At 39.7% G+C, this 26,370-nt stretch overlaps 1 protein-coding gene across 4 annotated transcripts; it reads right to left on the bottom strand.

Moving 5' to 3' along the window:
- Positions 1-541: 541 nt before the first annotated feature.
- On the bottom strand, positions 542-5,596 carry LOC143440858 (leukocyte immunoglobulin-like receptor subfamily A member 5). 4 transcript variants are annotated; one of them, XM_076927732.1, is made up of 6 exons: positions 5,443-5,596; positions 5,253-5,288; positions 4,796-5,080; positions 4,348-4,653; positions 2,310-2,361; positions 542-1,017 (listed from the first exon to the last, which is right to left on the bottom strand). In XM_076927732.1, exons 1-6 carry the CDS (start codon positions 5,474-5,476, stop codon positions 993-995), a joined length of 738 nt encoding a protein of 245 aa, XP_076783847.1. In that variant the 5' UTR covers positions 5,477-5,596; the 3' UTR covers positions 542-992. The 4 variants fall into 4 exon arrangements, with proteins under 4 accessions (XP_076783847.1, XP_076783845.1, XP_076783846.1 ...); XM_076927730.1 differs by lacking the exon at positions 542-1,017 and adding an exon at positions 1,662-2,169; XM_076927731.1 differs by lacking the exon at positions 542-1,017 and adding an exon at positions 1,662-2,169 and having other exon boundaries at positions 5,453-5,559.
- Positions 5,597-26,370: the final 20,774 nt, after the last annotated feature.

Raw genomic sequence — 26,370 nt, 5'->3', positions numbered from 1 at the left:
TAATAAAATTAATTAAATTTTAAAATGAATAAAATTAAAAATAAACAGATTACTTAATATACAATTTAAAATCCACTATAATGGAGACATTATAGGCCCTAGAGGGGAATCTACTAAGTCTTATTTTGCTAAGTTGACATGATGTGAAGCTACCTTCTATGTTTATATGAGCAAAGTAGCACATGTCTCAGTGTTAGTCATATATGTTTCTGTATATAATTGGTAATAGTTGATTGATAGTGTAGACTTATAACTTGTCAAGCCATGAATAATAAGTGACTGTTAAGTGCTTGGACCAAATCAGGACATCTATATTCCCCACTTTATGGATCAGCAAACATAAAAGAAGATAAATGTGGTATGAAGAGTAGTGCTATGAAATACTGTCTCCTGAGCATAGTGTCACCTTGTACTACTAACCTCATAGCAGCTGTGGTTTTCTGAACAGGACTAATACAGCCTGGGTTTTGTGAAAGAAGGTGCTCAAGGAGCCTATCTTAGTTACTTTTTCTGTTACAATGATAAAACGATAGGATAAAGGTTCAACTTAAAGAAGAGACCTTTATAGCCTACATCTCCAGGGCACAGGTGTTTGTGTTGATAAAATTCAAGGCAACAGAATCTTGAAGCAACCAGTCACATTATATCCACATACAGGAGGCAGAGAAAGATGAGTGAACACATGCTGGAGCTCAATCCACTTTCTTCACTTTATACACACCACTCCCGAAAATAGTCACACCCGCAATTAAGACGGAACTTTCTACACCCGTAAATATAATCAAAGTAATGACCCAATAACAGGTTCAGAGGATCACGGCCCAAATAAAAGCTGGTGAAGGCCTGGCCAGGCGCTCCATACATGCTGGCCTGAGCATCCTAAGTCTTCAGAATCACCATCTTTTTTCTTGATAATGTCCAAGTTTTATCTGAACTGGGACATGTGACCCAGTTCCTTGTGTCTTCAGAGGCTCAATTCAACACTCCACTTCTCACACAATTAACAAGAACAAGGGCCTGTCAAACAAGAGTGTACACACTTGACTTAAACCAAAGAACTACAAAACATAAGACAAGGATCTCCTCTTTGTAGATCTCAAGTGTTCCACATATCAACTAAGGATAAAAGTAATCTTCTGTATTATGAGAATGCAAAGATGTGCCATCGTTTCATAGTGCCCAACCTCTTCATATGAAACCAGACAGGAAGGACAAAGGTTGCCACTACTGGTATGACCAGTGCTTCTTGGTGCCCCACATGGAACTGGCTGACCTTGGTACCAGTACTGATGGAAAGGATGGAACTTCAAGATGTCCATGGAAAGAATTTTGCACACCAATCAGCAAATATCAAAGACAGGGTCTTTTTAAAGAACATGATATTTTCAAAACCATACAACAGTGTCCTAAAAGATAGTTCCTTTGAACATATGAAGGGAAGTGTTTGTATATCAGGAGGAACCTTACAATGAGTATATAATAAATACCTAATGGTCTGAGTGTCCGTCATTTATATTCAGATATTTTTCATTCTGGAATCTGACTTTTGTACATAATTTTTTGTTATCACCTGAGTCAAATACTTTATTACAAAAAATTATAGTGGCAGCAATAAAACAAACAAAAAAAAACCTCATAGGATTATAATGCACAGTGGGGAATGTGGTATCAGAACCATGGTATTAAGCCAGTTTTATTTATTATAAAGGAAATGTTTACATGAGAATAAAGGCAGATACACACTGGTGGGGACCCAAGCCTCACTGGCAAGATGTGTTTCCCCACACATGAATTGACAAGAGAAGAGAAAAATAAATCTACAAAAGTCTACAGCTTTAATGTGTGGTGGAAAAGTTCTCAATCCCAATATTTAGATCTTTCCCTGCACTCAAAACACATTTCCCTCTTAAATATTTTTCACAAATTATTTGCAACACTAGCACTACCTTTTCTTATAAAACAAAAAACCTAATATCTCAAATTGATTTTCCAAACACGGTGACCATGCAAGGCCTACTGCTGTCTTTCCTCTTCACTTGTAGGCTGCCTTCAGCATCCTTCTCTGGCTGCAGCAAGCATCAAACAGCAGAATCCCAAGAACTGTTAGGATCAAGCCAGACAGGCACATACGTATGAGGTTCTCCATCATGTGATCCTGAGACTGTGAGGCTGGAAATTGTGGAGAAAGAGGACAGGGCTGACCAAAGCTACCACTAGATAACTGGATTTCCACTCTGAGAGGCTCCCTGCTCTGTATAGAAACTGACCCTCTGTATAGAAATACCCCAAGTAGAATTTTTCTTGCTTACCTGTCCTTTTTTTCTGACAGGTTTTGTGGTTGGCTGGTGATCTCAGGCACTCCTGAGAAACAAAGACATGTTGGGTGTGTGAAGTACTCAAGAGAAAGAACTTTTGTCCAGTTTTATCTTATTTTCTATAAAGCCATACTATTCTCTTCACATAACTTCATGAAGATCCTACTGTAGCAGTCTTGCTCCTGTTCTGATTGATTTCTTCTGCTCAACTAGGCTCTGAGATCAGAGCTTCTGGACAAAGCACTTCTTTGGAACAGAGTTTATCTTTTTCTAGAGAGCTCAGATGGAAAAATATAATCTAGTTTAGAATAAGGGAACTTTTATGTGCTCTCAGTTCAGTTTGAAGTATAAAATATAGGAAGATAATTCCCCTTGAGATTGGTATTCACTGATTCACCAGCTGAGAACCCAAAATTCAGTCAGAAAGTCTTGTTTTCTGGGCCCCATGAATATCAAGTGTACAAAATAGTAACAGTGAGAGGCTCTCTCCCAGCACTCACCTCACCTAGTTCCCATGATGCTTTTGTTTAACATGTCATCTAATAATCCCATGGTTAGGGACACAAACAATGCAACCACAAAGACATAAAGATATACTCACAGTGTACATAAATGCAGATTTGTTCTTATAAGCAGTTAACCTAAATTATCAAATAGTCCAATAATAAGCATGTAACATCATATCATCATATTACTTGTATCCATATCTGACGAGATTACAGACTTTAGTGGAGAAACCAATACTGCTATGTTCTTAAACCAATGTAATTTCTAACTGCATTCTATCATTTCTCATCAAAGAAGCTTTCTTTGCAACGGATGAGAATTATTATAGAGCTTCACACCTGGTCAAAATACACATAAGAGGCATTGGTGTGCCCAGTCCAAATGGGTATTTCTATAACAAAAATCATGTAACTAATATATAAGGAACATCAAAGTAGTAGGATAGAAAGGCTATAAGAGCCAGAGGAACAGTAGTCCTGCTACGCAATAGAGACTTCTAGTCATTACAGGGAAGATACACCCATGAAATGACAAACATATTGTTATCTAACCCTAGCCTTCATAGTTACCATATGGACGCCACTCCCAGGACTTCACTGCACATCCTTGGATCAGATCAAACTACTCAGATCAAATAGCAACTGGTAGATGACAAGAAATGGACAAAATCAAACTAATGAATCTGTGATGTCTTCAGTTGAAGTTGTTTGGAGACAAGGAAAGAAAATGTAAGGATCAAATTCAAGCTGGCCTGTAAATATCTGTGTGTGTGTGTGTGTGTGTGTGTGTGTGTGTGTGTTCATGTGTATATGGTGTATATAATAATAATAATTTTAAAAGCAGAGGTTACAAATTTGAGACAGATTGAGTAAGACTCAGGGAGAGAGTAAGAGGGAGAAGAGAAATTGTGCAAATATAACATGTATGAAATTGTTAAAAGAATATATATATATATATATATATATATATATATATATATATATCCCTAAAATACTATAGATAAATTTCTGGAATTATAAATACATGTAGACACAAAAAATTTGATTATACATGTATGTGAATATGCTTATATGCTGCCAGATGCAGTTGCAGACATATTTATTTGAGAGAAAAAATTATTTGTACAGAACAATTGTAAAAACACTGAGTGCAACTGGAGATTAATATATTAAAAAAATAATTCAGACACAAGAAATACACATCATGTTTTCTTTCATTTAGGGATTTGGATTTATAGGTATATAAAATCATATACAATTCATATAACATAAACCTCTCATATACATATCAATTCATCTATTATATGACTATATGCCAATCATTGGGTTGATCCCTGATTGGAGTCATGTGGAAACTCATCTATCTTCTAAAATTCCCATGTTTCACTCTCACTGCCCTCCCTTGGTTTCTGTATCATAGGTCCTACTGTCTCCAGGCACTGTGTCAATGGAACTGAGAACCCTGGATTCCCTGAAAACCTACATCACCTCCATTGTCTTTCAAAAGAAAAGCTGGGATTCCTCACCTGAGACCAGGAGCTCTTGAGGGTCACTAGGTTCTGACCACACTTGAGGTTTGCTCAAGAAATAGCCATAGCATCTGAATGTTCTTCTCTGTCTGGAAGTCACAAGACCCACAGAGAACAGTGCCCGGAACTGGCCATTAGAGTATATGTACTGTGAATCCCAGATCAAAGATAACTTCTGTGATTCTTCCTTAGTCAGAACAAAGCCATCATATCCCAGTTGTGAAACACACTGGAGGGTTACATTTTCTCCTAATCTCACCACTGGGCTGGACAGGACTGACAGACGTGGTTTTCTGTAGAGTCCTGGGAAAGTAGATGGCAAATATTAAAGGGACCAACACCTCCTGATTTTCCTCCAGAGTTGTGATGTACAAAACACACCTCAAAGGGAAGTTACTGTACTGAGGAAAGAACCTTGGACTGAGGACCCTGATTTTTCTCTTACCTGTCACCATCAAGTCTAGAGAGTCACTGTTCTCTGACCAGCCAACATGGGTCTGATAGTAACAGTGATATCTCCCTGCATGGTTCTGTTGAATGGATGGGAAGAAGAATTCAGCCTTATTCCCAGGTACCATGGATCTCTGTCTTTGCCAGGGGTCTGGACTTCCCTCTTTACAGAGATAGTATTCCTGAGCACTTGAGGTACCCTCACAGGACATGGTCACTTGCATGCCCCTGGTTATCACGAAGCCTGGATGAGCTTTGAGTGTGGGCTTGCCAATAGTCTCTGCAAAGAAATCAACAAATTGATCCTAGAACATTGCTCCTCAAATATCATCCCTCAGCCCCAAGACCCTCTAAGTGTTACCCAGGAGCAGTCCACACCTATTGTTTTCTATTCCATTGCCAAGGGTTATCTCCTGATCCTCAGGAAAAGAAACCTTCTGAGTCATACTCACCTGCTGGTATATGGGTCATGGGAACCAAAGTCAGCCCTAGAAGAGAATGCTCTGTGAGCGTTTTGCCCTTGAAATTAGAGCAGGACCTCCACTACCCAGAGATTTCTGCACACCATCTGACCCAGGGTAGATCTATGAGGCATAGTTCTCCCACCCAGATCACAGTATTCCTTCCCACTCTGTATCTCACCAAGACAGACCAGGGCAATGAAGGCAATAATCATGGCATCTCCTTCCAGTCACTGCAACTGTGCTTATCAGTAGGACCAATGTGCCTGACCATATGGGCAAACAGCAGAAAATGTGATCTTGGAAGGCTAAGTACTACCCATCACATGATGACATATTTCTTCAGCTCCATAGAAAAGGGAACTAACCACCTAATGTTTCATTTCCCCAGTTCTATTATTTGGGAGGATTTTAGACTCTAATGTGCTTTTTTACAGAGATGCTGTTGCTCCCAACCTCATGACTGCATTACACTGAGGACTGGAAAATAGGTCTGGTACCTCCCTTAGCTGATCCCATTCCATCCCATCCAAGTCTGGCTGAAGGCTCTATCTGTTCTCAGAGCCTCTTCACAGGGATTTCTTCACTCTTTCGGTCAATCTATCTACACATTATTATACGGTTTTACATTGCCCAGGAATCTCCCCGCCCCTCAAGATGCTTTGGAAGGAATGCAGGTTTGTACTACAAGGAAGACACAGAGAAACAGAGACACTCTGGACACCTCACTAGTGCAGCTAACATGGAGCTCTACTTAGAGACAAGCCCAAGGAGATTCAAAGCTATGGGAAGAAAACATGACTGTTCCCATACTTCTAGTGTTTTATGTGCTAAATAGGTTTGTTCAGATGTGTGCAGTGCCCATGGATGAACAAAATACTGTCCTGGGACTAGAGTTAAAGAAAGTTATGAGCCACAATATGAGTGCTGGGATTCAACACAGGTCACCTGGAAGAGCAGCCAGTACTCTTAACTACTGAGCCCCATTATATATCTACAGATTTTCTATATCTCTAGATTATATACATAATTGAGAAAGAGAGGATTTATTGGAACGACTTATAGGCTGCAGTCTAACTAACTAATTCAACAATGGCCAGCTGTGAATGGAAAGTTCAAGAATCTAGTATTTACTCAGTCCCACAAGACTGGATGTCTCAGCAGCACTTCTGTATATGCTGTAATCTCAAAAACGTGTGCTCCAATGGCAGTGAAGGAATAAATGTGCTAGCAAGATGAGGGTAAACAGGTAAAAGAGAAAAACTTTCTTCTTCCAGAAGAAGTGATCTTCCAGGAGAAGGTATGGCCAAGATTAAATGTGTCTCCCTGCCTCAAGATCTGAATCAAAGGTGTGCAAAAGGGTGTCATCCTGCCTCAAGATCCAGATCAAAAGTGTGTCTTCCTACCTCAAAGTTCTAAATTAGAAGAGGATTCAACCACTTCAAAACAAGCAGAATATATCTTACAGGTTTGCCATTCATATCATGCCATATATGGTCAAGTTGACAACCAAAAATAGACAAGAAAAACAGAAAACGATTGCAATAATTTAGACAATACTCTTAAGTACCAAGAAAAAAGAATGTTCAAATGCTTAGATGGTACTTCTTTAAGTGAAAGCTAAAAGGTCAGATGTCAGAGTTTGTTATGCAGGCTAAATATATTTTACTTTTCCCCCAAGCTTTGGCCCACAAGTCATAAATTGGCATTTGTAATGTAGAACACAGCAATTAACCATTTTTCTTAGAGCCCAAAACGTACAGAACCCTGGCTGGTTTACAATAATGTATCTATTTCTTCATTTTCTTGGGGCTATAAACATCATCATGACAATTATCCAGAACATTCCCTGAGGTATAGCTTATGCTATTCACTTTAACAGAGCACCGAAATAAATTATAAACAACACTACATGAAATAATTAATTATGGCTGACCTGAATTGAATTGAATTAAACTGAACTGGATTGAACTAGACTGGACTGGACTGAACTGAACTCAAGGGCACCCTTGGATCAGAGGCTTAATTTGAACTGAACTGAACTGAACTGAACTGAACTGAACTGAACTGAACTGAACTGAAAAAGACACCAGACCGGACAAGACCATACTGGACCTAACCAAACTGAACTGAAATTAAATGAAGGGCACCTTTGAATCAGAGGCCTGAACTGAACTGAACTGAACTGAACTGAACTGAACTGAACTGAAAAAGACACCAGAACAGACAAGACTGGACCAGACCTAACCAAACTGAAATGAAATGAAATGAAGGGCACCTTGAATCAGTTGGCCTGAATTCAACTGAACTGCACTACACTGCACTGCATTGCATTGAACTGGACTGAACTGGACTAGACTGAAATCAAGGGTACCTTTGAATCAAAGACCTCTTGGGTTGTGAAAGAACACAAAATGGAACAAAATATGCTTTCAAAGAAGAAGCCAAATATACTGCAGTTCAGAAACAAAACCATTCAATACAGCAACTCCATTTTTTCCAGAGAGAGGGGGGGAGAGAGAGAAAGAGAAAAAGAGAAAGAGAGAGAGAGAGAGGAGAGAGAGAGAGAGAGAGAGAGAGAGAGAGAGAGAGAGAGAGAGAGAACTGGAGATACAGAAAAGGGATCACTTCAGGGGGACAGAGAGAAAGAGAGACAGAGAGAGAAGGAGAGAGAGAGAGAGAGAGAGAGAGAGAGAGAGAGAGAGAGAGAGAGAGAGAGAACTGGAGATACAGAAAAGAGATCACTTCTAATGAAAATCATTTGGAGGGATCTATGGAGTTTCAGAGTCAAGAGCCCTGGAGTACCCCAGCCAAGGCAGAAATTAGGATGCCTCATTAAATCAGTGACTTAATAAGTTACCTAGCTCTACAAACAAAACCATAGCTCATACTACAGGCCACAATAACCATAAGTGGAGAGAGTCAAGACTTAAGACTGGAAAAGTAAATGGAGAGTTATTTACTTGACTCTCCCCCAAGAGGACTTTCTCAGAGATAGACTGGCAGAGTGAGACTAGTTACTCTAGGGTGGGTCTCCTTCAGAGTCTCTCCTTTATATGCTGGATGTCTCCAGCCTTATAAAGACATCAATACTCATGTTGAACAGTTTTTCCATAATGCATGGTCCCTTTCTAGTTTTTATATTCTGTGATGTTGACAGTGGATTTCCATCACCTTCCAATTGTATAACCTAATCTGCCCACAAACATCTTGGGAAAGGCATTGGTACATGAACTGTGTTACAATCTAGATAAGGGTTGGAAGAGAGGCTGTGTAGCTAAGAGTGTTGATTCATTATAAAGACAAAGTCCTGAAAAGCCACATGTTCAATCAAGTCACATGATTCAGTGTGTTCATAAAAAATGGAACAGAGCTTGGCAGTGGCCATTCACACATTTAATTCAAGAACACAGGAAGCAGAGGCAGTCAGGTCTCTATGAGTTTGAAGCCAAGCTAGTTTACAGAGTGAGTTCCAGAACAGTCAGGGCTAGATGAAGAAATCCTGTCTTAGAATCCTAGCATAACTGTCCTCTGAGGCACCACCCAGCAGCCAATAGAAACAGTTGCAAAGACCCATAGCCAAACATTAGATACCCAAACATTTCTAGGACCCAGAAACCAATATATGAAACAGGAAACAAACAGTCCTTTGATATAATGAGACTTCATAAAAATGGGTGGTGCCCTACCCCCAACCCACTGTGAGAACCATACAGGAAGGCAGAGGCTGGAACTTCTACCACAGCAACTTCTGCTTCCTCTTTTCTGGTTCCTGCATGAAGCTGACTGACTTGGGTATAAGGGAAGAGCCTTGGGTGTAAGGGGACTTTCCATGAGCCCAGTTACCTCTGCTCCATCCATTTAGCCCTTTGTTTATCGGTTCACTCCAGGTGCTCCCTATTCCTCCTCTCACAGCTTCAAAAAGCAATCTTTAAATTACTGAGAAGTCTCAAACTTTGGTAAAGTTAAAATGATTCTGATTTTCTCCCTGAGGAAAAACAATCAACTTCTGCCTTTCCCTACAGTGTTGGGTTTCTAGGAGAACAGTTCTGACCACAGAGTGGGTAAGGAAGACCACAGTCTCTCAGCTGAGTGGTTTCTGTGTGGAATCCTTTTGCATTGACCATGCTTGTTTAAAGCTTGATGATATGCAGTCTATTCAAACTCATGGCTGTGAAACATGAGATGACTCCTTCTTCCACACAATAAATATCTGAGGCTTTCAAGCTCTCATCAAATCATGATAGAATCAGGAATATCTTTCAGTGGAGAAAACATGTGGATTATGTACACATTCCTGTTCCATTTTTGAATGATCTGGTCAGATGCTAGAAAGAAGCCCACCAGAGTAATTGCTCACTCATGTCCTAAAAGTGACCTAGCTCATGTGAGGCCAGCATCATAATCTAACACCAACTTCAGACAAGTGCATTATAAGAAAACACAAGTATGCATGGATATCTCCTATAAGCATAAGTACTAAGTCTTCAACAAATATCACTCAAACATCACATAACAAAACTTCAGTAAATGGAAGATCTCACATACGATGTTGATCCCATTAGAGCACATCACCCATACAAATGTATCCATGTGATTTCTTTATGATGCTATTATACTGAAAAATATTCCCTAATATACTATTATCAGAACATTTTCTATTGTTGGTCATGCAAATTAAGTATACTGTTGTGTGTGGAGAGCCACACCGACACCACGCCCTAAAGATGGTGCCTGGCGGATGCGCCAGACAACTCCTGGCTGGGCGGAGAGATGGGAGGACTTAGCAATCGCCTGACCTGATGTTGCTAGGCCCGAGCCTATGGCTTGCAGTGGTGTGATGTGGCATGCTGGGACGTCATTTTCAGGGATATAAGGCTCACCCTAGGAGGGCAGGAGAGAAGAAGCCATCAGATCGCCCCGGGGCTCAACCATTTCTCTCAATGCCTGAGTAAATTGCTGTTGGAAGGAACTGTTGTGGGTGTCTTTCTTCCCGCTGGTCGGGAGCTTGGCGCGTCACAGTTGTGAAACAAGTTTAATACATAATGAACAAATAAGATTTTCCCTATTATACAATGATGGTCCAACAACCCCCAAACCAGTTATTATCACCAATCACAGCAACCAAGTAAAGTGGAAATAAACATAATAATGTCATAAAGGGAGATAAAGAAACAGCATTAGCCAATTCTCAAAATCTGTTCATTATAAACACTCACCATAAATTAAGAATAGAGAACTCTCTCCCTGAATAAGATCCTACTAAAGATGCTAACATTAACATCATATTTAGTGGTGAGAAATGAGAGATTTCACATTAAGTTGGAAAGAAGACAGCAATGTCCACTCTCTTCATACAATTTCAACCTTGTACTTGAAGTCCCAGCTAATGAAGTAAGACCAGTAACTGAAGGTACACCTCTTCAGATTGAAGAACTGCAGCTGTCATTGTTGGCTTATTGTGAAGACCCCCAAACTCTGGAGACCCTTCCTCAAGTCTCAGGAAATCACGACCACCCAAGAATCAAAAGAAACCATACCTGGATTCAATCAGCAGAGGTTTATTGGGGAGTTGGCTAACCAAGGTCAAAACTGCTCGTCCACGCAGGAACAGGATTTTGACAAAAGGCCAACAAGCTGAGGAGTTTCTTTTATAGGGAAAGGGAGGAATTTTCACACAGTTACACATGATTGGTTGTATTTTCTCGTGGTTACACATGATTGGTTGCTTTACAAAGTTTGAACACCAACAGGTTGTAACACTGGAAAGACCAAGGGGGTGGGTAACCCAGAACAGTGGAACATTTCAGAGGAACCTACCCTAAATGATCATTACCAACTATTTCAGGTAAACTATTTTTCACTTCTTCTGGCTGTAGCCCCACCTAGATGGCTTGCATCTTTCTCTATGGTCAGGAATGTGTCTTCCTGCCTTGGGCTTTCCACTCACAGGTGGGGCCTATTCCCTGAGGATTGAGGAATGTAATCCAGTAAGTGTCCTCTGATTCAGGGATAATGTCCTCCACCCAGAATGTGTCCTGGGGCAGTGAAGGTCTCAAATCTTATTTTCAGTTCCGTGTTCTGGAACCTGCACTTTTCCTGCCCAGGTCTAAGGGCAAAGAAAAAGTCTACATATTTCATAAAATGGTCTTTATAATTTTTCACTCTACAATTGTATGATGTTCCATGTAGAAATTCTAAATGATATTGTAAATTTATTTTGTTGAATTAAGCAGTGATATATTTCCTTTTTGTGTGAATGCGTAGGCGCTTGTGTGTGTGTGTGTGTGTGTGGTGTGTGTGTGTGTGTGTGTGTGTGTCTGTGTGTGTGTGTGTGTGTGTGTGTGTGTGTGTGTGTATGTGTGTTGCCTACATGGATATTCATACTCACAAAGACAAGCAGATATCAGATTATCTGGAACAGGAGTTGTGAGCCACTATGTGAATGCTGGAAATTGAACCAGAGGCCCCTTGAGGAGCAGCCAGTGCTCAAAACCACTGAGCCACCTCTCCAGTCCCCACAAAAGTGATTATATCACAATGACTCAAGATTGATTTATTAACAAGTCAACTGCTTTTGCACATGGCAGCAGTTGACAGTTTAACTGAAAGTACATCAACTTTATGTATCATTTCCAAACCTTTCACACATGTTTTACATGGATGCTATGAAGTTGGCCATGGAAAGCTTATATTATATACACCAATTACACAAATGATATTACAAAGCACGTTAACAATGCCCCACCACAGAACTCCTTCAAACACCAGTGTGTTGGTGGCTGGCAAGACTTTATTTTTTCTATTGGATATTTTATTTATATTTCAGATGTTATCCTTTTTTTCTCATTCTCCTTTATAGAAAGCCCCATCCCATCCCCCCTTCTCCTTTTTATTTTTATGCCATTTTAGTTATATGCAAGTATTAAGGTCAGTTCTAGGTTGTGGAACTAGCAAAACAATAGATGCAAATAGTCATGTTCGACTCTAAGATCCAAAACCAGGGGGTGCACTCCCCCAGAAACACTCACGGATGGAATTTGCTCTAATAACATGAGGTTTATTGATGATAAGTTGTTAGCCAGTATACTGGGGTTCCCCTATATGTTGTCAAGAGGAACCCCAAGCCAAAGTTGGGAGCAGTTTTTATACAGAGTTTATGAGGGCAACTGAAAAGGACCACAAAGGCTGACCTTCCCATCTTGGAATGTGTCTCTGTGCTCTGGGCCTTCCCCATCCTCAGGTGGGTTCCCTTCCCTGAGGTCTGAGGAATGTTAATCAGCCTCTCCCTTCCTCCTCTGAATGTTAATCCAGCAAGTGTCCTCTGACTAAGGAATGTACTACTCCTGGAATGTGTCCCAGGGCAGTGAATACTAAGTTCAAACTGAGACCTGAAATTTAAGTTCAAATGGAGACCTGAATATCTCACATTTGGTTCCTACTGTCAAAGAACAAGCAAGAAACAAAGTTCAGTGATGACTCCCATGATCACTATTTCTAAGGGCTTATCAGGAAGACCAAAATATCTGAGCCAACTCCCCTGTACTAGCCTAAAGTCATTTTTTTGTCTGAAGTCTACTTCTTTGTTCTAGACTAAGATTTAGATTCCTGACTGAAATTACTTCTTTGTTCTAGCCTAATGTCAGATTCCTGCCTGAAGCCCATTTCCTTGTCCTTGATGAATGTCAGATTCCTGCCAAGCAGTGCATTTCCTTTTGAGAGGCCACACAATAAGCATGTGGTAGTGAGTGAATGGTCCCAGGATCCCCAAGTGAGTTGCAAGACCTGATTGTTGTCCAGTTATTTTTCTTTCTGAAATCTGATTCATGCTTGTAGTTATTGTTATTGAGCCAAATACCTTGTTCTTGGTAAAAAGGACAGGCTCTCAAGGTACAGTGAGGAACTTGGTGATTTATAACGAATGAAAATGTTACATTAAAGTAAGAGAAAGTCAGAGAAACATGAAGTTAAGCATCTTTAGGACAGGATTTTTCCTACTGTCATGTAGTAAGAAGAGAGGAGGCATCAGTCAACGAAAGTCCACAGTAAGATGAAGAGAAATAGTCTTAATCTAGTGTGAAAATGCTCTGTACTCCATGTCCTCTCCCTGAACCTAAACATACATATTCCTTGAACAGTGCTGAAAACATAAGCCCCAGATTTTCTTAAAGAAACACTTTGAATCCCCGGATATATTTCCCAGAATCTGCCACCAGGAGGGGATACAGTGCTCTCTTCTATTTGTCTCCCAGATGAGTATCAGATCTGTCTCTGATTGTGCCAGGTCTTTAACTGCAGAATCCCCAAAACAAGGAGGATCAAGCCAACGACAGTCATCAGGATGATGTTTTCCACTGTATGATCCTGGGGTTTTGATGCTGGAGACAGTGCACAAACAGGTCAGGGCAGAGAAAGTCACTCCTAGGTGAGTGGATGTCCCAGCACAGCACCTGAATCTACTGGATAAGGAAGACTTGATCCTCTGCATCCCACCCTTAATGGAGAACTGCAATTACTCGCCAGCCTTGGCTTCTGATGAGTTAATAGTCTCAGATGCTCCTGAAAAAAGCAAAAGGAAAAAGGTAGGATGTATGAAGTACTTAAGAAACCTGGGCCTTTCACATGGGATTCATATTATTTCTTTTATTGCTTGAATATTAGTCTAATCACATAATTTCTTGAAGATACTTTTCCTGCTAGGGTAGAGCTGTCTCTGTGTTATTTTAATAAATTCTACAGGTCCAGTGCTCACTATTTATTCAGAATATTATTCTCATCACAAGTTTATCTCTCTCCTAAGAGCTACAGATAAAAATGGTCTCCCACTTGAGAATTAATGATGCCTCCATTTGTTTCTATTCACCAGCTGAGGACCCCAGATCCAGGGGTAATGGCTGCTCCTAAGGAGTTCCTAAAGTCTGGAGGACAAAGAAGAAGGAGACTTTGTCCCCTTTACCAACAACGGCTAACTCCCTTGTTGCTTCATTGCATATATCAATGCACAAATGTATCAGTGCACACATACATGCACATTGATGGGTTCTATTAAGAAGTGAAATATGTCTGCAGAGAGTGGTAAAATAATAAACTTGTAAAAACGTATTAGCAAGACATGTTAATGTGAATGGATTTGTAATAGTAAATACATTTAAACCTATGATATATATATATAATCACCAGTATAAATGCATTTTTATATTCTATATACAAAAATACAGACATAAAATGTGAAGCAGGAAAAATGTGATATGCAAGAAGTTCATTCTGCTTGTTAGATATAAGTACAACTAGAGATCACTACATTAAACCATGTAAATCAGACTCAAAAAGACAAATACCACAAAATGTGTTCACTCATAGGTATTATATAGATATACATAAATTCATATATATAATAGCTTTTATGTCTTATTAAAGAATCATATTTTTGCAGCAGACAGAACCTACAACTGGTCAAAATGCAGAGAAGTGACCATGAGTGCCCAGCTCTAATTAATACTTACACAACACAATTCCTGTATTGAAAACCAGGAAATGTCATGAAAAACATGTCAGAGAGATTGTTAAGAGCTGGGTGATCAGGATGCTTGTTTGGGGATTGTGTATTTTAAATATTACAGGGTAGATGTACCCATAATATATCAACAATATGGTTGCCTAAAGAAGACCTGAACAATTACACCAGCAGTTGGCATGCCAATGTGGATGGAGGAAAATTCACAAGGTTCTATGCCTTGATGAAGACTTACAGGCAGTCAATGGCTTCTGAGAGAATCAGTTTTTTATATGGAAGAACCCCAAATAGATTATTTAATTCTAAGTGGTCAGCCCTAAACAAATGTACATAACAGTAACAGCAAATTGACCATATATATGATGTGTGTGTGTGTGTGAATAATAATTTTAAAAGAAATGCCTTCATGTTGAGAGGGATATAGGAGAAGTTGAAGCACAGAGACAGAGATAAGGGGTGTGAATGATGCAAAGACAATATACATCTATGAAATTCTCAAAATTTAAATTAAAAATTATATCCATGAAGATAGATCATAGGCTCAGCATCTTAGAGAACTCTCTGTTCTTCCATGGAACCCAGGTTTGGTTCTGAGAACTCACACAACCATTTGAGAGTGCAGTCCCAGAGGGTTTGATGCCCTCTTCTAGCCTTCAGTGGCATGGCATGTAAGTAGCTTACAGCCATACATGCAAGCAAAACACCAATACATACAATGAAGTTAGATATGTGTGTGAGTGTGTTTGTATATAGGAAAGTGTTAGTAGACTGTAGAGTGTCTAATAATAGAGAGATGGGAAAAAAGGATCACTGTGTGAATAGGGTAGAACTATTCAATATCCTTGGATGAAAATATCTTTCTAAGAATTATCATTATCTAAAATGGACATATGCCAATAAAATTTTTTGAGGGAGCGAAAATTTTACCTAACTAATTACTTTTATCAGTCAATCAAAAATATTGAAAGATGAAAGAGAACTATAGAAGAGAAATAACCTACATAAATATGAAATAAAATAATGTAGAGAAACTAAATGCTTTCTTTTACATGCTTCATTATTTAGAAAATATAATGCTCCAAAACGCTAACTTGGAAATTATTGAAGTCATTGAGCAACTCAGTCTCACTTAAACATACAAAATTTTTTATGAAAAATTGTAAATACTTTGGTTATACTACTAATTATCCATTTAAAATATATAGATAGAAAGATTTGATGTTGAGACAAACTTTTCTTTCTAACTCATGTAGATATCATCCACTCATCTGAAGATAATGGATTAATTTTCTTTTAAGATCATATCTTAAACTAAATTTAATAATAATAATAGTAATAAAAATAAAATTATTATTTACAAATTTCCAGAAAAATATACATGCACATAAAAAATGCAGAGAAGAAACACCCAGACAGACACTGCAACTGAGTATGGTGGTTATTCCCTGTTAGCCTCCATCTCCCAGAAGGGTGAATACCTTCTTGCTGAACCTCACTAGGGTCTGTCACTTCCTTCAAAGAGTTCTTAGCAGGGGCAGGACAATGAGCGAGCACTTGGATTCAGAAAGATTTGATCAGTGTTCCACACTTGAGACTATAAGCACCTTGGGTCACTAGTGTGCATGGTATGTATGGGGAAGATCTTTGAAACTCCTAACATCTGCAGGTATAGAGTTCATAGCATTCACATGGAATCATGTTTGTTTGGGTTGAGCTATGGTTTCAGATATTAGACATGGGAGAGCACTGACTCTCTCCTTTGAATGGGCTCCATGATTATCACAGTTGAGTCATGTGATTTTCTGAGGGCATAATGTGACAGAGCACTCTCCTGAAAGGAAAAAAGAGAAGGCTAGGGGAAGATTGCCCTTGTTGTGACTTGAGACCTATTCATGGCTGAAGTCTGAAGACTTTGTCTCTATTTTTCTCAGATCTTTTCATTTCATTCCCTCCCATTTCCATCCATCTCTCTATTTCCCTGAGAGTCTCATCCGTTACCACAGCTGTTACCTTTTTGGTTCTTGCCACAGAGTATGTGCAGGATGTGGGTACCTGACTGAGCTCTTTGCCTGAAATTATGAATTCCAGTGGATCACATGAACTGACAAAATAGGGGAAAGGCCATGTGAACCTCACTTCCTATAACAGTCCCGTATGAGGCAGCTAAAGGTTGAGGGGAAATCAACCTAAGAGAACCCAGCATTAGGCTGGCAGATAAACCCACATGCCACTTCATAGGACAGAAGAGTTCCATCCTAGAAAATGCCTAAGGAATCCAGAAAGATCAGGTTCTCATAGGAGACAATGATTCCTAGCCAGCTCTGGAGAGAATATGACCTGAGGATTAAGTCAATTCCTGCCAAATAATTGGCTACCCCACATCCTGTCCTGGAAGTGTTACTGCCCTTCACACTCTGAGAGTCTAACTTCAGAGTCAGAACCAACACTAAGCTACCCATCCCCTTGACAGCAGAGCTCATGGCACACAGTTTAGGGTCTCAGCAAGTGACTGAGTTATTGATGGGGCTCCCTCACCTGACACCTGTATTTCCATGGGGTCACTGGGCATGGACCACTTCCGTGAACTTCTTTTGTAGTAGCCATAAGATCTGAATGTAACACTGTTTCTGGGGGTCGAAAGACCCACATTAAAAATGGCTGGCAAATGCACAGTGAAAGTATACTGTGGGTCCAGGGTTCTGGAGAAATTGGGTTCTCCTTCCATGGTCCGAATAAACCCATGATAGTTCTGCCATAAAATACACTGAGAGATCATAATGTCTCCTGTGTTCACAGTGGGACTGTCCAGGATTGACAATCTAGGTTTGCTGTAGGAATCTCCTAGGAGAGATAGAGAGAATGTGTTAATGGACTCACAGCTTCCACACTGTCCAAGATGAGAGGCTGAGATGGCACAGATACCCTTTTCCAAAGATTAGAGGCTGAGGATGGAGATCCTAAATATGATTATCCATACCACCAGCAGCTGCAGGAGAGTCACTGAGCTCTGATAAACTGTTAAGAGTTTCATAATAACATGTAACCCTCAATGTTACTGTACAATAGAGGAATTTAGCCTTTTCCCAGCCTCTATTAGAATCTTTTTGCACCAGCATTTCTGGGCTCCTCTTTTTATAGTCATACTTGTGAGCTCTTGAGGTCTTCTCACATGAGATAGTCACTTTCATACCTCTGTGGACCACAAAGCCTGGTTGAGCTCTGAAGTTGGCTTTGGAGTGGATCCTTGCAAGGAAATCAGAGGCTCTGTCCTAGTTCCTCCCTACAAATATCCCACCATTCAGTCTCAGGATCCTCTTGGTTTCTCCAGGGTTGATTTACTTCTGCTATTCTCTATCTCACTGCTCAGCTTTTAGCCATCCTCTGCTTCCAAATGAGGTGTAAAGACCTGGGACATCAGGAAACACTCACCTGCCAGCACTGGAGACCTGAGTCCCAGAGTCAGTTCTGAAAGAGAGTTTCTTGTAAGTTTATCTGTCACTGAAGAGACATCCTATACCTACAGCCTCCTGAGTTCCCTGGACTTTGATGAAGTTCAATCCATGCTAGACTATAAGGCTTTGCCTCTCCAAGACAATAACATATCCTAACCTTCCTTATATGTCACCCAGACAGAGCATAGCTGTAGAAGTGAACATCATGTTATCTCTTCACAGTAGATCCAAGTAAATAGGCAACACAGAGAGAGTCAGTTTGTTGAAAGGTCAACATCCCCACAAAAAGGGGAAATCGGAGCAGCTGTTTTTCACCTCCCTGTCACTTTGACTTGGACAGACAACAAACTCTGAACTCACTTCTCATAAAAAGGTCACCTCCCCCAATACCATTCACTTCTGCTTAATGTGTCCTCAATGCAGTGAAGGCCAACAAGCAGCAACTCACAGAACCTGTGCCACATTCAGTTGAGCATGGCAGAGGGAGGATCCTGCCCCTGTACAGCTGCACCATGTGGTGTTCCTCAGTCTTTCCACCCATCTATCTTCACTTCACCATAAGGTCCTCACCATGGCCACAAATCTACTCACCCTGAAGATACTTCATAAATGTTCAGGCTGGGGATATAAGGCAAAAACACCAGTAGCAGAGACACACTGATCTCCTGACCTAAGCTCACATGGGCCTTCATCCTAGGGATGAGCACAGAGGAGAACACAGAAAGCTGATGGAGGAAAAACAGCAGGTCTCATCGTTGCAAGATGGGGTTTTCTCTAAAGAACAGCCTCCTGCATGGAACTAACTCTTTCCATAGCAACATCATCATCTTTCATCTCTCTGGAAACAACCATCAGAGCTGTTCTTGCCTACTTGCTGTTTGTGTTTTCTGGTACAGAATTCCTTATGGAAGGATCAGGAATGACAATCTCTTTAATATCAATGTTTCTCATTCTCTGTGCCAGTTAGAATGCATGTAATCTCTGAGGTTCCTCATGTAAAGCAATTTGTGAATACTCAGACCAATCTCCTTTATGAATATCAGCGCAAAAATACTCAATGAAATTCTCAAAAACCAAATCCAAGAACACATCAAAACAATCATCCATCAGGAACAAATAGATTTCATCTCAGGGATGCAGGTATGATTTAATATACTGAAATCCAATTACATAATCCACTATATAAACAAACTCAAAAGAAAAAATAACCACATAATCATCTAATTAGATGCTGAGAAAGAATTTGACAAGATTCAACATCCTTTCAGGGTAAAAGTTTTAGAAAGATCAGAAATTCAAGGCCCATACCCAAACATAGTAAAAGCATTATATAGCAAGCGAACATCAAACTAAATGGAGAGAAACTTGAAGCAATCACACTAAAATCAGGGACTAGACAAGGCTGCCCACTCTTTCCCTATCTATTCAATATAGTACTTGAAATCCTAACTAGAGCAATTAGACAAAAGGAGGTCAATGGGATACAAATTGGAAAGGAAGAAGTCAAAATATCACTATTTGCAGTAATATGACTGTATACTTAAGGGACCTCAATATTTCCACCAGAGAACTCCTGAACCTGGTAAACAACTTCAGCAAAGTGTCTGGATATAAAATCAACTCAAATAAATCAGTAGCCTTCCTCTACTCAAAGGATAAACAGGCTGAGAAAGAAAGTAAGGAATAACACCCTTCACAATACTCACAAATATTATAAAATACCTTGATGTGAATGTAAATATCTGTATGACAAAACTTCCAGTCTCTGAAGAAAGCAAAGATCTCAGAAGATGGAAAGATCTCCCATGCTCTTGGATTGACAGGATTAATATAATAAACATGGCCATCTTGTCAAAAGCATTTATATATTCAATGCTATCCCCATCAAAGTTCCAAATCAATTCTTCATAGAGTTAGAAAGAGATTTGCAAATTCATTTGGAATAACAAAAGACCCAGGAAAACAAAAACTATTCTTAACAATAAAAGAACTTCTGGGGGAATAACCATCCATGACCTCAAGCTGTATTACAGAACAATAGTGATAAAAAAAACACTACATGGTATTGGTACAGAGACAAGCAGATAGATCAATGAAATAGAAGTGAAGTGCTAGAAATGATCCTACACACCTATGGTCATTTTATCTTTAGCAAAGGAGCTAAAACAACCCATTAGAATAAAGACAGCCTTTTCAACAAATGGTGCTGGTTCAGTTGGTAGTCAGCATGTAAAAGAATGCAAATCAATCCATTCTTACCACCTTGTAAAAGCTCAAATCAAAATGGATCAAGGACCTCCACATAAAACCAGACACAGTGAAACTAATAGAAGGGACAGTGGGGAAGAGCCTCAAACACATGAGTACAGGAGGAAATTTCCTGAACAAAACCCCAATGGCTTGTGCTCTAAGATCAAGAATCGACAAATGAGACCTCATAAAATTGAAAAGCTTCTGTTAGGCAAAGGACCCTATCGATAGGACAAAACAGTAACCAACAGACTGGGAAAAGATCTTTAGAAATCCTACATCTGATAGAAGGCTAATATCCAATATACAAAAAACTCAAGAAGTGAGACTCCAGAGAGCCAAATAACCCTACTAAAAATGAGGTATAGAGCTAAACAAATAGTTTCAAATGAGGAATTTCAAAATGGCTAAGAAGCACTTAAAGAAATGTTCAACATCCTTAGTCATGGGGGAAATGCACATCGAAACAACACTCAGATTCGACCTCACACCAGTCAGGATGGCTAGGATCAAAACTCAGGTGACAGAAGATGCTGGCAGGGATGGAGAAAGAATAGTACTCTATTCCTGGAGGGATTGCAGGCTGGTGTAATAACTCTGTAAATCAGTCTGGTATTTCCTCAGAAAATTGGAAATAGTTCTAACACTCCTGGGCATATACCCAGAAGGTGCTCCAACATATAACAAGGATAGATGGTCCACTATGTTCATTACAGCCTTGTTTATAATAACAAAAACCTGTAAAGAACCCAGATGTTCTTCAACAGAGGAATGGATACAGAAAATGTGGTACATCTATGTACACACACTTCAAATAATTATGTTAAATAGACTTATTTTATTTTTTTCTAATTTTCTTAAGTTTATGCTTCAGTTTTTATTTGAGATATTTCCTAATTCTTTTTAGCACTTATATTTGTTTTTTAATTATTTTTTATTGGATATTTTATTTACACTTCAGATGCCATCCCCTTTCCCTATTTTCCCTCCCTAGAAAACCCCTATACCATGCCCCCTTCTCCTTTTTGCTTTTATACAATTTTTTAATGTTAATCAAAGACTTTATAAGTTTGGTAATGCTCAATATCAATCAGAAGGGTAACCCAATACCCAACCTAGATATATCAACTATCTGTGAATGGCAGAGACATGTGAACATCTGCCTCCATGTACCCCCCTTTCTCTCTCTCACCACCTAGCTCCTCCTCTCCTTACTCCTCCTCTTCATGTCTGTACTCCTCCCACCTTGGCTCCTCCTACATATCACGCTTCCTGTTAAAATAAAACTTTTCTCTCAAAATACAGTTAGAGCATAACTATACCAATTTGTGTCAGTAAGGTTCAAGATAGACCTAATTCCCAGTATATCATTTTGTTGACTAACCAGAACCTCTCTCATCTTTCCTAACTAAAACACTTAGGTCTGAATCTGGCTTTTTTTCTTGGCTTTAGAATGAATGTCAGCCGAAAACCATCCTCTCAAATCTTTTCTCTCAAAGTAAATAGCCAGAATTGGGTATGAGACTATAAGTTTTCAACCCAGGCAGAAATCCAGAATGACTTGGTTAACTGAAATTATGGAAAGTACAAAGCATAGCTTCTAAAACTTAGCCAATTTATAGAGACCGCTGAATACCTGGACAGTCCCTATACTACAAAACATTAGAGAATCCAATCTTCAGCCTTCTGGCCCAGGATCATCTGACTGACCTTAGTGATGCAGAATTATTAAGAGCTGATTACTCTGTCTAGGCAGATATAAGCAGTAGACTAATCCACAGGTGTGTCCTTTTCTGGACAGTAATTTGTCTGTAGATGGAAAGAGGCAATTCTTGCCTAGTGGCTGTCTCACCACAACTGGAGTAACTTCAAAGATGCCCAATTCCTTCTTAGAATCCAAAGCAGGAAGCTGTCAGGAGCAGACAGGTCTCTAATCAAAAATGAACATTAATACAGAAGAGTTTGTAACATCAATTCAGTGGACTTCCGTTTTGAAAATCAACTATCTATGTAAGGTAATCTGGACTCTTGTCTGTTAACTCCTCTTAGCTATTTCTAAATGAAATATATAAAACACCCTAACAATAAACTCACAACAATGAATTTGCTATAGGGCCTTAACTCACAGGCTAACCATCTCAAATCAGTTAAAAAAGTTAAGAAGGACTGGGTCTATGCCTTGTATTCCTAAGTGTGTTATACAGGCACAATGACTATGAAAGTAACAATATTCATCTCACTTTTATATCAATAAAAAGCTCATACCAATGAAAACCTTAAATTTGAAATCAAAGTAAATTTTGTACCATTTAAGAAATGATAACTTCATCTTAATAAATATTACAAATATTTCTACCAGTAGGTTATGGCTATGCAATAAATCCTAGCTAATCCTCCCTGTTCCAGCAGAACCAATACTTTTCCCTAGAAAGACAGCCCAATATTAACCACCTCAGTCCCCAAGCCTAGGGAATAGGGGCGCTGACTCTTCTTTAACTTCTTCAAGCTGATTATGGGCATTGATATATTAGAAGAGGGGCAGGGGGAGAATAAATTGATAAGCCTCTGATGCTGTGTCCAAACTGCATCCAGCTGGAATTCCAGAACATCAGAAGTTCAAGCAGGTCTGATCAGCTTGCTTGATGAGTGGATACAACAAGGCTGTGTACTCTGCAATATACAATTCTCAAAACAAATTTTAGTATCAAGATAATTGTCTGTTTGAATTCTGGAATCTAGTCTTCTGGCAGCCTGCTTCTGTCATGTGTAATCCATATAATTCTGGGAGTTTCTATGACTGTGTGTTCCCACCATTCTCCCATTTCCTCCTCCCTGCTCTCAAATTCCCCAACACTGTGGAATTCAAACTTTCAGGCACCAAGACCCTTCACTTCCACTGATGCCTAACCCCTTACCCCATCCCCCTTCCTTCAATTATTATGAGGGTAGGCTCCCTTTCCTGAAATTCCCCAACACAGGGAATACAAATTTTCAGGCACCAAGGCCATTCACTTCCACTGATGCCTGGTAAGGCCACCCTGAACTACCTATACAGGTGGAGCCATGAGTCCCTACCTTTGTGTTCTCTGGCTGGAGATTTTAGAATGGCTACCCCAGCTTGTTTCTTAGGACCATTTGCTTGAAAAATTGTTTTCCAGCCTTTTACTCAAAGGTAGAGTCTGTCTTTGTCACTGAGGTGGGTTTCCTGTATGCTGCAAAATGCTGGGTTTTGTTTATGTATCCAGTACACTAGCCTATGTCCTTTAATTGGGGAATTGAGTCCATTGATGTTAAGAGATATTAAGGAACAATGATTGTTGCTTCCTGTTATTTTTGTTATTAGAGGTGGAAGTATCTTTGTGTGTTATCTTCTTTTGAATTTGTTGGAAGAGGGTTACTTTCTTGCTCTTTCTAGGGTATAATTTCCCTTCATTGTATTGTTGCTTTCCTGTTATTATCCTTTGTAATGCTGGGTTTGTGGAAAGATATTCCACAAAATAGAAACAGAAGGAACACTACCCAATTTGTTCTATGAAGCTACAATCAAGCTCATACCTAAACAGCACAAAGACCCAACAAAGAAAGAGAACTTCAGACCATTCTCCCTTATGAATATCGATGCAAAAATTTTCAATGAAATTCTTGAAAATCAAATCCAAGAATACATCAAACAATCATCCATCATGATCAAGTAAGACTTATCTAATTCTCTTAAGTTTATGCTTTAGTTTTTATTTAAGATAATCCTGCTTCTTTTTTAGTACTTTTGAAAGTTTGTTTTTATTTGTGTGTGTGTGTGTGCACGCACATGCATGTGTGGAGGGCAGGGGGGTACTGTGCACTTGAGTTCAAATACCTGTCAGATGTCACAGAGCTAGATTTACAGCTCTGATAAGTCTGAGGTCCTTGATAGAATCTGAACTTGAGTTCTCCGAAACTCAAACTATATATATATATATATATATATATATATATAGACAACTATGGACTCAAATGTGCACTCTAATACTTTAGCCTCCGAAACACTGGTGTTATAAGTGTATACCACTATTCCTAGACAATAATCCTCCTCCTCTTCCTCTTCCTCTTCCTCCTCCTCCTCCTCATCCTCCTTCTGCTTCTCCTCCTCCTCTTCCTTCTCTTCCTCCTCTTCCTCCTCTTCCTCCTCTTTCTGAAAATGGATCTTTAAAGTAACTAACTGTGGTTGGCCAGGAACTCAATATATACCAGACTGACCTCTAACATTTGTCAATCCTCCTGCCTCTGCCCCCTGAGTGCTGGGATTACAGGCTTGTACCACTAAACCCAGTGATTTAGAATAGCTCCTTATGGCATTCACTAGTGAAAGATTCCCATCTAGGAAGAATCTCTACCTCAGCATCACATATGAGCAAGATTACAAGAAATTCACCTTTTCTTTGTGTCACATGATTGTCAGAGGGCACCTATTATTCTCCACTTTGACTCCTGAGTCTACAAATTCTACGGATCAAAAGATATCAGTGGCATGGTGTATCAATATCAAATTATTTTCATAACCTATAAATTCTATTTCTCTATATGCATGATTTTTATACATTGTATATAACAGGAAAATTCACACTGCACAATATATCCCAAACTTTTCACTACATCCATTTGAAATGGAATAGTCTCATAGTCTATCAGACCCAGCAACCCCTCCATCCTCTTCCTTATATGTACACCTATGACCAGTCATCCCAGTATGTCACAGTATCAACTTTTTATGGGTACCTTATTTTCCTGGCCTTGAGAAAAAGTAATAGAATATTCCCTCTGTTTGAACCCAGAGTCTCCTCTGTGCTCAACAGGTGCTCTATCTGAGCTACATCCTCAGATGTGATATTCCTATGAACTCAGAGACACTGCCCTCTCCAGGGTATCATTCTCAGGAGGAGCAGGTGCTGCCCTCTACTGGCAGGATGAGCTACATGTAATGAACTTGCCTCAGGTGACTTGTCTCATCACATGACACCCAATCTACCTTCTGTGGTGGGTCAGATGTTGAGTCACAGCAATAGCAACATTGTTCCTGATTTTGAAGAGGAGGAGGAATAGGAGGAGGAGGAGGAGCAGGAGGAAGAGGAGGAGGAGGAGGAGGAGGAGGAGGAGGAGGAGGAGGAGGAGGAGGAGGAGGAGGAGGAAGAGAAACAACAATTCCCTAGGAACTTGGGTATGTACTGGTCAATCATCCTTGTCCCATGGTACCGCATTCATAATCTGCTCTTTGTGCACCACAGTCACTAAGCACATAGCTGGATAGAGTCTGTTGCTTAGCTCTGCAGTCCTGTGTGTCCATCAGTGTCCAACCAAATGAGAATTACTCCTGATACTACTCACAGTCATGCTCATGGTGGGAAATAGAAGTCTTTCTGTCCTCACCTGGCTTTAGTTTTGGGGAAAATCTGTGCTTGGTCATTAGTTAGGGCTCTCTGTATGTGTGACTACCTTACATCCACTCTCCACATGTGTTTGGATATTTTGAGTAGGAATTTACTGCCCCTCACCTAGCAAGTACAAATCTCTAGTGGTATCTGGACAATACCATGAGAAGTCCCTGAGACTGAAGATCTTAAATGGTGGTTATCAGGATCCTGTGGAAGTTCATGAGGCTGTAGAAATCAGATGGTATTTGTTTGGATCACAAGCCCACCAATGTTTCTTAAGGCCCTCCTGGGTAGACAGTGACTTTTAAATCTGCATTTCTAACCATGATAGATCATCACTTGGACTCAATGATCTGGGGAGGAACATGTTTTCAGATATGACACCATGCCAACCAGTCAAGTTAGTATCACAGACCTGGACTCACTGCTTCCTCCAAATTTCAGTGTACATATATGTGGTAGTTTGACAAAAAATAGCCCACATA

Source organism: Arvicanthis niloticus, chromosome 30 (genome assembly GCF_011762505.2).
Source record: "Arvicanthis niloticus isolate mArvNil1 chromosome 30, mArvNil1.pat.X, whole genome shotgun sequence".
NCBI classification, from domain to species: domain Eukaryota; kingdom Metazoa; phylum Chordata; class Mammalia; order Rodentia; family Muridae; genus Arvicanthis; species Arvicanthis niloticus.
This window is presented reverse-complemented; position numbering and strand designations above follow the sequence as displayed.